The sequence below is a fragment of the Brienomyrus brachyistius genome, chromosome 6 (assembly GCF_023856365.1).
Source record: "Brienomyrus brachyistius isolate T26 chromosome 6, BBRACH_0.4, whole genome shotgun sequence".
Taxonomy (NCBI): Eukaryota; Metazoa; Chordata; class Actinopteri; order Osteoglossiformes; family Mormyridae; genus Brienomyrus; species Brienomyrus brachyistius.
In genome coordinates, this window is record NC_064538.1 from 18,549,635 (window position 1) to 18,564,837 (window position 15,203).

The window sequence follows — 15,203 nt, forward strand, 5'->3', positions numbered from 1 at the left end:
CAAAATGAAAATGATTATTAAAATAATTTATGTATTTTTTAAAAGAAGTAGGTCATTATTTGTGCCCGTACTGCTTTGTCATTTGCTGTAGAATGAATTGCTATACCAAGACGTCTATTCCTCAAAGGTTTTAATTTAAAAGAACATCGGCTTAGTCTACATTTCTACCCACGGTTTATGTTATAAATTTGGTTTTCTTAAAAAAAAAAAAACATAATGAATACTGTAGATTTACGTCTAATTTACAATTTAATGAAAACAAATTACAACATGATACGGATATTACAATTTAGACGAACAGCAAACGAATATGGAAGTGCAACACAAACCATTGCATTAATTGCTGAAGTCTGCACATCCAGCCGATCTGTAGACTAGTTTGTCAGTATAAAAATAAACGTAAAGTATGGTGAAATTTACAGATTGTCTTTACAAGATTTATGATGTCGTTGTGGTTCGAAACATGACTCGAATAAAATCACAGTATTTCGTAAAATATTTGTCCATAGTGTTGACGTAATCTTACTATGGAAATTGTATCGTTCTGTCATATTTTAGGCAACCCTCTCAATTTCCGGAAATGGTTTATTTAAACTAAGTCCCGCTCTCTGTGCATTTGACTCGTGTAGTACGATTTTGTTCTACACGCCAAATACGACAATCAATGAAAATGTCAACGTTAATAAAAATGAATCGCAAGCGCTCCGATAAATGTAATTTAAAAGTATTATTAATCATAGATATTTGTAATAATTTTGTTTTTAAAAAAGCTACATTTCTTTTTCCCCGATGCATGTCTGGTAGGCCTACATTATATGCATTTTCATTGGGGTCTTTAGTTATAATAGCTGTTCCGGGGAGCAAATATCATCATCTTCAATATCGACATCATCTTCATTTTCTTCGAGCATGTATGAGTCCTGGTTCATTGCAGTTTTAACCTCTTCCAATTTTTTCTCACTGCTTTCGTTTTCACTTTCCAAGGATCGGTGCAAGTCATTTGGATTTTTCTGGTCGTCCTGCGTTTTTCTTAGCTGTTTTTTATGCTTCATCCTTCTATTTTGAAACCAAGTTTTAACCTGTACGACAAAGTTCGAGTATTATACAAACTTGCATAAAATAGGCCTACTAAAAAAAAATCTGGTATGTGACATGCAAGTCGATTTGGGCAGATTTCTTACCTGGGTTTCTGAGAGACTTAAAGCTGTGGCCAACTCCACTCGTTCCGGGGTCGAAAGGTAACGCTGAATTTCAAACCTCTTTTCCAGCCCAGATAACTGAGAGTCCGAGAAGACAGTCCGGGCCTTTCTGCGTCTGCAGTGTTTGCCAGGCATCTCTGGATGATGTTGAAATAAAGCCGGGACTTGCATGCCTGCAAAAATATATTTGACACAACAGGCCTAGGTTTTGAGACGATTCACTCTATTTCATTATGTTGCTTTACAAGGCCAAGCCTCGTTTTGTTTACTTGACCGCTATCAAATGCAAAGTTTTGTATTTATAAGACTCAATCTGTAATGCAATACTCTACACAGCGATCTAGAAATAATTGTGCGTTACGGGGAAACTCAGCCCGATACAGTCTTCTGTCTGTAATATGAAATAAATGTTATATCATGTTTATTTCCGTTTGATTTCCAGTTTTCGCGTTCATGACTCAGAACTTTCACGAATCAACCTGTTGCGCATTACAGAACTGTTGAGATTGTTTAAATTCTAATTTTTAACAGAAATATCGCTTTGACGCGCGCTTTCGTTAACATTTACCCTCATAATGTTGGCTTAATTGACTGTACCTTGAAATATTTCAGAAATATTTTTACACATATGCTATGAACACTTGAAAATTTTAGTAGTACATTCGCTTGATTACTTACCCGAGGTAAAGAAATAAGGGTGATGTTCGGGTTTGTGAAGAGGATGGTGAGGATGGGGCGCTAGTATCGGGGTTGGCATCAGGGGATATCCATATTCTAGAAGTGGCATCCGGGATGCTAGTGAGCTGGAAAACGGCGTGTGAAACACCTCTCTCAAAGGTTTGGGTTTATGCAGTAAAATGTCTTCGATGAAAAACGACGTTGACCTCTGGGCAGGCATCTGAGGGACCGGGGACGTGTAGTTCAGATTCATTTCCAGTCTTTGCAAAAACCACAAGGAAGCTCGAGTCCGCTGTTAATGCTATTTGCGCTTCAATAAACGGGCAGCCTCAAAGTCTCAAAAAATGCTAAACCTTAGAATTATAATCTGCTGTCAACCAGCGAGCAGAGCCCAGGTATATTAGTATTTATTGAAGGGGAATGACAGCAACAAATTGTGAAAAAGATTTGTGATTAGCCAATAGCGCAACGGTAGGGCGGAGGATCGAATTAGTTCTGTATGGATTAATTATACTGACGGCGACGAAGAGGGAGGGTCGCTCACCATGGTGCTGAAAGAGTCCTCTGCCGGGAGCGAGGTCGCTTCTCTCTGACGCGCGTCTTAAACCACTTTGCACCGAAGACCGCTTTACTTAAACCGCATGTTGCGTGAGTCTGATACTATACCGTTTTATTTTTATTGTCCCAACCAAGCTCCAAGTTGGTAAATAAACTTAGTATTGGTATGTCCCACTACTGTTCGGTTCTAGTTAGCAGAAGAATCCCAATACCACTGCGTGTTACATGTGTCGTTAGATTAATAGCAACATCTGTTACTAAAAAGGTTTAAAATGGTACTGCAAAAGGTATTATTACATCTGCTTTTAAGACTATTATGTATCCATTACAACTCATACTGGTCAGGAAAGAAATGTCTGCATTGTTCACAGAATGAGATACAGAGCAAAAACCCAATAACATTATTAAAATAATCATTACGTTACACAAAATAAATAACATCAAAGCAAAAGTATACTTTTAAATGTTTTCTATTTGTTAAAAAACTGCATTATCCATTGTTTCCCCTTAGATATTCCTTCCCCTAGCCATCTGTTAGTTTTAGATTGCTAATTTTTTAGGGATTACAATATTCCAAGACATAATATTGGCTAATACCCCTCAAATTGGCTCTAATTATTGATATTAAACTCTGCGAGAACACAAGTGGGTACTTCTCTTCCATCTCTACGCTGGAAGCAGTAATTTGTTGACATCGAGTTGTCATCACATTTCCAATCACTGCAGTTAATGCTGATAGTGTTTTAACGCAGGCAGAATTCTTTCGGCAATGCTATTAGATAATTAGGGAAGATGTTAGAGCGAAAGTGCTAATCCTTGGGCGCAGGGACAGGGTTTCCATTCGATCAGACAGGTAGAACAAATTAATTACTGGATTCAATTAGTTCTGAAAGTGCATTACTCTGACAACTCCGGGACATGTCTTCCATATGTATGAGCTGGTATAAGGTAAATAGATGAGTACCTTTAAGTGACTGCAAATTGTAATGCAGCTCGGTTTTCAATGAACATGGAAATCAGGACGCAAAATAATAGAGTAGGTTTTTGCGAGCTTGTTCCCTCCCCTGGCCGTGGATTGAAGTTTCTTCAAGGCATGGTGTTTATTTAGCTGACCACGGCGTAACTGGGTCTAATAGACATAGAGACGGATAAATAGAGGATAAATAACAGCATAAGCAAACATTTCAAAGCCGTTCGAAAGTAAGAAGTCTTCCCAAAACGTAAATGAACGCGTTGAAAGGTGTGATAATAAGCAATGTTTCGAGAGGGGAAACGACAGCCGTTCTCTATAAGGCTTGCCAGTTGATCTGTGAAATATTGCCGTTTAAAGGCTAGTTGTTTACCGTTTCTTTCATAACAAATTCTGGAGGTTGATAGGCTTAATTGGGGCATTTATGCAACCTGTACAGGTAAGCCCCAAGACCAACTGTTAGCTGATAACAGTAAGTAGTAGCTTTCAGAAGGAAATGAGAAATCTAATGAATTAATGGTGATGAAATTGTCTCTGCATGGATGATCAATAGTGTCCATCCACTTGCAGGCTAGTTGAGCGGCTTTTTGTATTAGACATTTCATCAAATGGAATTTGGAGGCAGGGAGTTGCTGAGTCACTTATAAATGGCACATTTGTGTAAGAAGCTTGAAGGATTATAGGCAAGTTTCACATCTGGCTCCGGACCTTCACGGTGTATTATGCTTTACGTAACGCTATGGGTCTGTTTGTCCTTTCGGCGGACGCGTGTTCTATTTCATTGGCTAGATTAGCGGTCACAGAGGTAGCTGTAGCTGGAAATCTTTTTTTTTTTTTTTTTTTTTTTAAAAAAAAAAGCTTTTCAGAAGTTTAAAACCGCACGGTTTACACATTTGTTATATTTCAATAATGGTGCTCATTATTGAAAAAAATTCAAAATGCATAGATTTATTAGATACAAAAAGCTGCCATATATTTCACGAAGTGAACAGATTGAAGCATTAAGGGGAGAAATTAACCGGAAACCTGAAAGGTACACCTTTTAGGGTTTTTTTTTCCTTTTTTGAAACGATTTTTCAAAAAAATATCTGTAAATTCACAATTGATTACTGTTTTTTTTATATCAGTGGACGATATTTGTAATTCAATAAGCCAGGCTGTTATGCTGTAAAAGCCGTGTTCATTTGATGCTGAGACTTGCTTGCCGGAAAGCACTCTCACAAGATGTGTATGATTGCCATTTTCTTTGTGGATGTTAAGTTTTTCCTTCTGGGTCAATTGCGGGCCACTTACGAACTACAGCTCATAGAAATTTATTTCAGCAATAAATGTGCTCCCGTCTTTCCAACACACCTATTTCCCAAGGCTTCATGGCGCCTCATCTACCGAAGATATCTTTATGAGCGCACAGTAACATGTTGCACCACAATAAATATACCCTTGCCTTGTCAGGTCATGCTTCAATGCTATTTTGCAATGGAAAAGCTGACGCATTAAGGTGACTATACATGTTTTGGTTTTGAATAATAACCTTAAAAGCTAAATCTGACAACGATACTTAGGTAAGAAACCGCCAGCTGTGTTCTGTGAGATTTTAATCTTTAACGTCTGACCGTGTCTTCAGTCAGGAGGCAGGAGAATCTAACCGAGAAGACATTCGCGAATGAGAATCTGGAGCTAATGTCATTTGATAGACGCCAAAATGGCTACGGGAGCCCTTTTGATTTCCTTGTTCTGGACTGCAAAGGCAGTCCGGGGTGGTCAATAGACACAGATGTATGGCGCAAAGAGCTTCCCAGCAGGCCAGTGCGGCCGGCTAATCTGTGGAGAGGCCCATTTCACTCATCCTGTCCCAGCGAGGCTGAAGATCATTGGCCACACTTGTCAGGAACAATGAAACCCGCCCGACATGGAAATGTCAGAGAAAGGAACGTCAACCAGCTCTGTGTCCCCTGCCAATTATTTTTGCGACCTGCTAATGTTTGTATTTGTACAGTTTTATTGTTACATTTCAGTTTCAATTTCATAATGAATTTACACATCATCTTAAGGTTCTTTCATAGATTTTTTTTTCAATTGCTTTGAAGTATTTCTCAAATAACAATTAGCATTTGCAAAGCAAGTATAATCCCCACAACATAATATCACTTATGCACAACAGAACATCATTTCTTATTGCTTCATGCAAATTTCTAAGTGGTTTGGTACAGATATGAAAATGGTCTTCTACAGTTGTCATTCAGCAAAATTTTCAGTTGTTTTACTCTTGTTGGTCAATATAGATTCTATAGTTTTGCATTGTAATAATTTTACATGCAAAATTATAAATGTATGTGATCATCGTGTTAAGCATCACATGCGAGACCATTAACCAAGCTTTCAAATTAATTAAAAAATATATTCCATAAACTGCAGTGATATGGCATTGCGGTCTTTTTGGTTCTTTTTGGTTCCCACAGTACTTGATTTTGTTGGTCTTCTATTGCCATGTTGCTGTTTTCGTGTTAGTGCTGTGTGACTTTTTTGTTTGTTATTGTCCTGTGTCTTGAGATCTAAAGAAGTCACATGTGTGTGCGAGTGCTTTCCCTTGCCAGTGAACGTTACATACTGTAATGTAGAGCCTCGCAATGTTAAAACTGCTGTCTTTGACACGAATAAGTATCAGTTTGCTAAAGAAAAATGATCAGTCAGTGACAATAAAAAGTGGAAACTGACTCATTCAGAATTGTGGAGCTCAGAAGCAGACTTAACCCATATTCTTTCTTTCTATCTATCTATCTATCTATCTATCTATCTATCTATCTATCTATCTATCTATCTATCTATCTATCTATCTATCTATCTATCTATCTATCTATCTATCTATCTATCTATCTATCTATCTATCCAATTGTTTGTTTCTGAGTGGTCCATGGAATCTATTGGATCCGTAAGTTTTAAAAGACACTTGAGATATTTGTTGCCTTTATTTTCGCAAGCTTGCATTCAGCAGTAAAAGAGTCCTCAGAAACATGTCAGCTTAAGGGGTAAGTCATTGAGAATACCAGAACCAATTAAATGTGATTTTTGTCCCTTCTCTGGTTGTATGATACAAGAAGTGTAATTGGATGCAGCTTTTACCAGACCCAAATCATAGCTGAATATCTTAACAAGGCCATTAGACTACTATGAAGAAGGTATGCCATCCATCACTTGCATTCTTTGAAGAGAGCTGGGTACACTCATTATAATATGAAAATTCAAACAACACTTTAGAGGTTTTTTGGGAGCAAACAGGTTTTCTTTGATGCCAAACAGTCGCATAAGGAAACTTGGTATAACAAGCGTACATCGTGTTATAAATGGCTGCAGTCACATGGTACGTTTGCGTGATTAATGATGCGCATCTCGCTGTTTTATGCCATAGCAGTAGTTAGAAAGAGGGGGGAGATTGGGGGGATGTTTCAGACTCTTTTATTTATGCTGCTGTGGTCACGAAGGTGGACATCAATGCTGTGCTCGATTTCAGTTAGCTCAAGGCCTCAAAAAAACATTCCTTTAGCGGGAGTTGGTGCTCCTTGGGCATTCGTGCATCCGATAAGCACACATGTAGAAAATACCTTGAAAACATAAAAAATGCAGGGGGACTTGTCACAATATTAATATATATATAAATGTATCTAGTATTGCGCAAGACTGAGCTCTCTTAATCGCCCTTTCTACAGCAGGCACTAAAGTTACACACCATATACGGCCTTCCTCAACAAACACTCTTATAATACATTTATTTTATATATTCTTCATATGTAGAGTTTCCAAAATAAATCGGCAAAATAAGTCCTGCTTTGAATGTACGCAATATTTAACTATATAAATACGAAGCATTAGCGCAAAGTTAGCAGTCCGCTTGGCGATCTGTGCCCCCCATGGGTTGCTTTGCGTTACCAGCAGCCTGTACCTGAAAAAAACATCAGCACCACTGCCACCCAGCCGATGATGTAGGACCAGGAGAATCTCCAGCTAGTATATCGTCTCCCGTAATAATTGGCAGTCGCCCCAGTGTAAATGACCATCGCCAGCAATACAAAAAAGCCTACAGAAGAGAAAGACAACGGCAGTAAGGGGTCATTTCATATATTCATGCATCCATGCTGCTGTTTAGTAGACACAGTCAGAGACAGACAGGGCTGCTTCTCTGAAACAGGCATTCTGTCTCATGGCAAAGGTAAGTATCTTCTTTTCAGTACATTACTCGGCCTCTGTTACCCGTGACTGTGTGGTTACAGCATCATAGAGCACTTCATTGACATTGCCAGTTAGTAAGGTTAAATGTAAACTCACTTAATTTAACACTGATATGCTGTTTCTGTTGGAATTATTTCAGTGATTGTGCCACTTTGGCAATAGTTAAATATGTTACCAAATATGTAATCTGACATTATGCCTTTTTTTGGTGCATTTCTAAAGTCATCCGTAACATTTGCAAAACAGTAAGCGCATCTCTGGAAACAATTCCTGCAAACAACACCGCACAATTGGCTACCTGCAAAAGGCCATAACTCGCTCAAAATCCTTAGTTCATCTCTCAAAAGAAAATATTTATGTGAATGAAGATGTCAGTGGCATCAGAATGACAAGTCTGTTTGTCATTGTCTGCAAACATGAAAGTCGAAATGCTTAGTCCTGTTGTCAATATAACAGTGTTTTGATGATAATGACTGAAAATGCACAAAGCTGCACTTTTCTGTATGGCATACATTAGTTTCAACAGTATAAAGTTGCACATGCTGTACTTATATTGTAACATGCAAACACACATACTGTATATATGTACACATTTGTGAGTATGTAATATGCATATGTACAGCATATAACTGTATACCGTATATTTATTGCATCCTATAAAATGCAGGTGGAATACTGTAATATAAAGCATTGCATGAACTATACACATTGTCAACTGAAGGTTTATGAGATGCACCACTGAGCTGTTTTAGAGATTGGTTGATATAACGCTTCAAACATTCCCCTTGACTGGCAAAAGTCAGAATTCATCTGAAAGCAATTCTTCAATTCAGGACACATTTATAAAATAATTGTAACAGAAACGTATAGTAGAATATGCTTGACAGATATCCGGTTCAACTATGTTGCATGTACTGACTCATACAATAAACTAATGCCTAGATGTTTTGGGGGAGGGGGGTAAGACTATTCAACAGAGCACCAGTATAATACTTTTTGACCAACATGTTATAAGCAATTTATGATGTAGGAATCAGCAGACGATTGTGCATAATCATTTGCATGTATGTACCAAAGCATTTGCAATTTGCCCGAATGAATGAGACATGATGCGTACAAGTGACTCGATGGAATGTATCAATGCGACTGAAATAAACCGGTAATATGATACCACTGGAAGCTGTAAGATCAATAAGAACTTTTTTTTTTAAGGCCAATTGCTTAGATACGGTGGCCTGGCACCCCATCCAGGGTGGCCTGGTACCCCTGCAGGGTGGGCTGGCACCCCATCCAGGGAATCCCGTTCCTTGTGTCCTGTGGATCCTGGGATAAGCTTCTTGCTCAAGGCAACCGAGGCCTGGATGACCAGGTATAAATAATGGATGGCTATATCGCTAATTAATATCACATCTCAGGTCTAAATCCACAAGAGATTTCAGCTGATGTATTCACATTAACACTGCTACAGGTGCTAGGAGTGTTGTTAGAGCTGAAGAGTCGTGTGCCCAGCATAAAGCACAGGCCAGTTAACCCGCCCAGTGGGCGGGAGAGTGTGCAAACAGTGGTCGGAGAGGGCGGGGCCACTTACACGAGATGAAAAACAATATTCCCGCAGCAAAGGTTTTGTCGAGGCTGACAAAGTAGGAGCTGTGGATGAAAGCCATGATGCCGACGACGATGCCGAAGAAGCACATCAGCAAGGAGAGGATCATGAAGGCTTTGGTGGCGTCCCAGTAGGCTGCCCTCGGGAGAGTCGCAAAGCAGCCATTACTCTGCGTTTCCATTTCCTCCAGTTACCTGATTTGTGTGTGTTTGTGCTTCTCTTGTTTTTTTGTGCTTCTCTGCTGTTCCTCCCATTTTGGGAGGATTTGTGTTTATATATAATATCAGGGGCATCAGAAGCATTTTGAATGTGGGGGGGGGGGGGAGCACACTGGCATAAAACTAATATTTTATGTTAAATGTGGGGGGGGGGGGGGGTGGTTCAAGCGAATAGTTATGAAATGTGAGGGGCACACATCCCCCTCAGATTTAATGGCAGGATGCCCATATATAATATATATATATATATATACAGTATATATATAATTTAACATATGTGTATATGGGTATAAATCCTAGAATCACCCCTGATCAAATATATTCATTATTTATTCATAAATACAAAACATTTGGAAATGTGTTGGTCTGTACGCTAAAGTCAATTTCATGTTCATTCCTAAAAATTTGCCTGCATCTGGTGCAGTATAAAACAGACCAATGTCTGATTGAAAATGCTTCCTTTGGGTGCCATTTAACTGAACACGCCACAATAATCTGAGCTGCAGCGTTCAGCTAGGCGTCTGCACAAACGAGACTCCCTGGCAGTGTAACATTTAGCCGTCGGTTGGTGTTCAGGGTGTGTTTCTCCCGCTGCTGACCGCCTTACCAATGCCGTCCGTTTGGATGAAGCATTTTGACAGTGTGCAATACCGCCACAGGCCCTGATGCATGTAGTTGCTCGAGTGGCGGTACTGCATCCAATAATCGGTTGCTGTGGAAACAATCAGGAGTACATTCCCCACACCAGCACAGAACAACCCTCCTCCCATGAAGCTGTACATCCTGTACCTACAGACAGAATGACAGAGAAGATATTTCTTTGGATCATGGGTCACGTTCCAGCTGAGTGTCTTCTGGTGTCTTCAAATAGATCATAATGAAGACATTTTCTAAATAATACATTACATGTCACAAACATGGCCTCATGGTGCTTGAATATGTTCATGTTGTTTTTATAGTATTGGTGTAGATTTGACAAACGGGTCTGAGAAGTGGATTTGAGTCGCAAAAGAGGCTTTAGTTAATGTGTGAAATCTTTTTAGTAGTGTGGCTGTTTTCTTCCTGGTTGAAGAGCACGAGAGCTGCTCACCACAATTCAGCCTTATCTTTTAGACTTGTTTTGATTGGATCTGGTGTTCAAACATTAACCCATTTCACACTCCTGCTTTACAAGGTGGTTTCCTCATTTGTCATTCCATTGCCTTCTGCTGGACTTTCAACTGTTTTAGAATTAGAATTCCTGCTGTTTAGTGTATATTTAAATGAATGTTAGTTTTTTTTAACCGCAATTCCTTTTTATTTACTGAAATTGAAATACAATTCAAATTAAATAAAACCGTTTCTAACATCATTTAATCTCCAAGGAGATTGCTCTTTTTGTAGCTACCAGTAGGTGGCGACCCTGTTTTGCCTGATTTAAATATTCTACAACATTTTATGCATTTTGTACCAAGAGACTATTCCGGTCTGTTTTGCCTAAATATACAGTTATAATAATCTTTCTGCAACTGAGAGACCTGGAGAAATAGAAAGCTTCGTTGATACAGATATTTACACAATAAAATAATAATTATGAAATCATGAAAAAATGTTTGGGAAGCAAGTTTCTTTTATACAATTGATTGACATATAATATAACTACAACATTAAATATGAAGTCAACTTAAGAAGTTGCTTATTTCCATTGAAACAAATAACTCTTATGAAATAAATAACATATAAATGCAATTACTCTGCAACCCGGGATAACTGATTGGAAGACAGATGGATGGATGGATGGATGGATGGGTAGATTGGCAGATGGATAGTAAATGCGTTTTATTTTACAATAAAATGATATCAAACATGATTGAAAATATAATACATATAAATAGGTGTGTACTTGGCTGTTAATTCTAGTATTAATATGCTTCAGTAACATAGTTTCCATATTATACCCTCTGCAGAAATAAATAATTCTGGTTAATGTCTTGTTAACTACTAGATGACTAAGATGTAATAGCAGGTATAAAACCCTACCTTGATGAATCCTGTTTATGAATCCCAAGTAGTTCCGTACTGAGGTTGAATTGTCTGTCAAAAACACAGTAAAACTGATAATGCCAAGACAGGCAGATTTCCAGCTACTATTAGCACTAACGTTCTGTTAGTGAACAGCAAACACCGAAAAAACAAACGTAGTGAGCAAACAAAAGGGAATGACACCGTGACAGCCAATCAGGGTGAAGTCGTTTGTAATTTGGGAATCTGCTGAAGAAACAAAAGTTTATAAGCTTGCTGGGCTCATTAATACTGATGACTGGGTGGTTTCAATTGCAACTGAAATCTCTTTAGTGGGGGTCAGGCGATGCGTTAAATTGGACACTCCGACGGAAGCCAGATAAATTCGTTTTCCTCCTCTTTTAGAAACAAAACAAAGTTATGTTCTGTCAAAAGTTTTCTGTCATAGATTAAGGGTGAGCTTGCTCTGCTCCAGTAATTTTAAAGAGTATCCTATAATTCATTTGAAGTCAGTGTGGAAGGCCGGACTTCAAATTCTGTGAATGGGTTTTGTGCATTGTCATAGAACTGGACACTCAAGAGCTGCCAGATGATTCCTGCAGATAATTGCTCTGCTGTATACTTGGTGTTGATATTGAGCTAAGGATGGTGTTCTTAATGATGCGATGAAATCACACTGAAGGCCAAACAGAGGAAGATGCATTCTTCGCATTTGGCAACACAATAACTATTGCCGGAAATTATTCACGTAGGAGTTAAAGTGAAATAAGTCGAGAAATGTATGAAATTATGTTTTTATTAGAAGAAGAAGTTGCATGCCTGATGTACAATTACTGTTCAGCATAAAATACTGAATTCACCAGGTAGGCCCAGACTGTAAAAAAAAGCACCAATGACAAGTGATAAAATGAGCCCAGCAAGCTTATAAACTTTTCGGCTTTGAGTGTGTCAGATTTGGGACTCCTTTTCACCTGTATAGATCTCGGTGTCACCCCCGACAGGTTATGTCATCATCTTGCTCACTAATAAACTCCGCTCTCTTGCCGTACATCTTTAACCATTTTCATTCCATAAGCGACTAATTAAACCTTATGTCATCACAGGACGCTATATGCAACATCAAAGGATCGGTGGAGGGGAAAGGGAAACAAGGAAATTTATCTATGTGCTCAAATGCCATCAATTCAATAAATCGATAGGCAGACAGCGAAGTTCGGACACAGATCCAAATAGTGCCATTGAAAATTAAAGAGGGCCATTTCTTTCCCTCATGCCAATTATACATTCTCTGCCTTGCCAGATGTGCCTTTATTCCGGAGCTTTGCCCGAGGAAGATGAAAGGAGGCGAGTAGGTCCATTACATGCATTAGAGCAAGTTGTTCAGACCAACTGTCGACTTCAAAATACAGCAGGACAGGATCTTTCAAAGACGTGAGTGCCACACTTACTCCTAACTTCATTTTTATAGACTGCGGCCTCTCTCCCCCTGCCCCTCCTTCTATGAGGGCATTTGGTATTATCCTGTACTTTCAAAGTGGGCAACATCTCTCAGCGATGGAAAAGCAATTCTGCATCAAATGCGTCCGGCTCCTCAAAGATTAATTCTGTTTGTGAACAGAAAGCATTGATATGTGCGCAAAGAGAAAGAGTTAAGATACACAGTGAACAAGTGATAAAAGCATTTAGACTGACATGGTGCCCAGGTGAATCTGCTTAAAGGAGAAGTGGTGGGAAACTGTATATTAAATATGTATGGAGGACATGTATGCTTTTATGTAGTGTGTACATGGAGGAAAAAGCCTTTAATGTCTGCTATCAAGCATCAAGTAAAGCAGGATTCCGGTTTATTTCTTACATACCAGTATTATTTTGCAGTTTCTTTTGTTGTTTTCTTGTACCAAAACAATTTGTAAAATAATAAATAGTAACACTAATAATAATCCATGCATCATCTTCTGACCACTCACCCTAACAACCACAAATAATGAAATTCATTTGCGTTTTCCATGGTCCATGTTCTTGTCTTCATAGAAGTCATTCATCTCAGAGACTTTTTCAGGGTCATTCCTACAATAATTTCATTAATAATCATTTTCTTTCAACTGATATATTCATTTACGTTTTTGTTTATATGCCCATTAAAACACCAATGTCAGTTCAACAACAGAACTGGTTTCTGGTGTGTAATGCTGTGTGCAATGTAAAATACATCTTTTATAACAAAATTATATATATAAATGTATATAAACTATAAAAATGCCATGCAATGTGGCAATACTCTGAATTAAAAGTTGTAAAAGGCTTATTGTCTTTTTGTTTAGTAAACTTACATATGTTTGTATTGTGCATTAAACTTCAAATGTATCTGATTATATGATTTTCAATTTGCAATAATAATCTATTTATTCCATTATTTAGAGGTCAAAATGGACGCGTTCTAACGTCAGTCTCCCTCTTTCTTGCTTGCTGCTCTCTTTAAATGACACCCAACCCCCGAATACAAGCCGGTTCCGACGGGGACTTAGCAAAACTAATGAATGCTGCCGGGAGAGTGTTTCTGAATCCTTTAAGTCACCAGCCGCATTCCCTCTAAATGCTTAAATTAACTCTATAGAATTTCATTTAAGGGGCTTCGCATGTCTAATTTATGTGGCAAGCACTTTCAACATTTTCTTAGCGTTTAACCAGCGGCCTTAATCAAAAGAGCGTGCAGATGATGTTTCTCCCATCTACGCCGGGCTGCACTATGTTTGCGGTGGAAAAAAACTTCCACTTAACCACTTAAATGAATATATCAAGAAACTAATTTGCCATTTTAATTGCATGATTTAAGGAGACGCTACCTTACTTTCTCCCTTCCATTTTGCTCGAGTTCCAATGTGAGCATACATTAGATTGATCTATGAAAGACCGCCGAATTCACAACACTTAAGTCTTTTCATTTCCTCCTTAATTGAATAATTGAAATTCCTGTCAGTGTCTGCGCTGAAGTGGCACCCCAGCATGGCATGCGCCGTGCAGAAACAGATTGTTTTTTGCTTGTCTTTTTTTCCTTCTTCTTCTCCTCCTCCTCATCGCTTCCTCCGTAAGAGCAAAGATTCACTCCATCTGTCAAACCCAGAAATAGATCAGTACATGTCCATTTTGTTGAGATTTACTACTCCCATTAAGTGATTGCGTGTAGAAATGACGGGGCATTTCCCTCAATGCTTTCTTTGAAACACTGCAAGCACACATTAGGGACACATTACTGGGCCCATTTTCTCCCAGCTGCAGGGATATCCATTAAGGTTGTCACAGCTCTAAATTTTTTTTCCATTTTCTCTTTCGCTAAACTTGACTATTCCCTTCTCTGTTTCGTAATTTGCGGGTACAAATTATATCAATGGAAAGCTATCTGTCTTTTTGTGTTGCAGCCCGCCGGAGCTATTTGCTAAGTCTGATTCCGACTGGGTGCATTATTAGGTGGCATGGTTTGTAGGTAGATGTAATAAATTTCTTTTAGCTCCTCGGCACAGCTGGAATGCCCGCCAACAAACAGTATGTTTGTTTTATTGCCGGGTAAAGAGTCTGTGTTCGGCTTTAGGTTCCAGCAGCCTGGGTGTCGCATGTTATGTCTATCACACCCCTTGTCATAACCATTATGCCACCTGTGAATGTATCGCTCGGGGAACTGGGCGACACATGCACCAGCAAGCGAACATCTGGCAATTGGGTCTCCCAAGTAATCCTTTCATGACATATTTGTTCTC

At 38.7% G+C, this 15,203-nt stretch overlaps 2 protein-coding genes across 2 annotated transcripts; both read right to left on the reverse strand.

Moving 5' to 3' along the window:
- Positions 1–839: 839 nt before the first annotated feature.
- On the reverse strand, positions 840–2,130 carry bsx (brain-specific homeobox). The gene is made up of 3 exons (XM_049017826.1): positions 1,878–2,130; positions 1,182–1,372; positions 840–1,079 (listed from the first exon to the last, which is right to left on the reverse strand). The coding sequence occupies exons 1-3, from the start codon at positions 2,128–2,130 to the stop codon at positions 840–842; spliced, it is 684 nt and encodes a 227-aa protein (XP_048873783.1).
- A 4,812-nt stretch (positions 2,131–6,942) lies between these two features.
- On the reverse strand, positions 6,943–11,606 carry lim2.1 (lens intrinsic membrane protein 2.1). The gene is made up of 5 exons (XM_049017264.1): positions 11,470–11,606; positions 10,058–10,239; positions 9,218–9,367; positions 7,343–7,477; positions 6,943–7,004 (listed from the first exon to the last, which is right to left on the reverse strand). Exons 2-5 carry the CDS (start codon positions 10,230–10,232, stop codon positions 6,943–6,945), a joined length of 522 nt encoding a protein of 173 aa, XP_048873221.1. The 5' UTR covers positions 10,233–10,239; positions 11,470–11,606.
- Between the last annotated feature and the right edge of the window lie 3,597 nt (positions 11,607–15,203).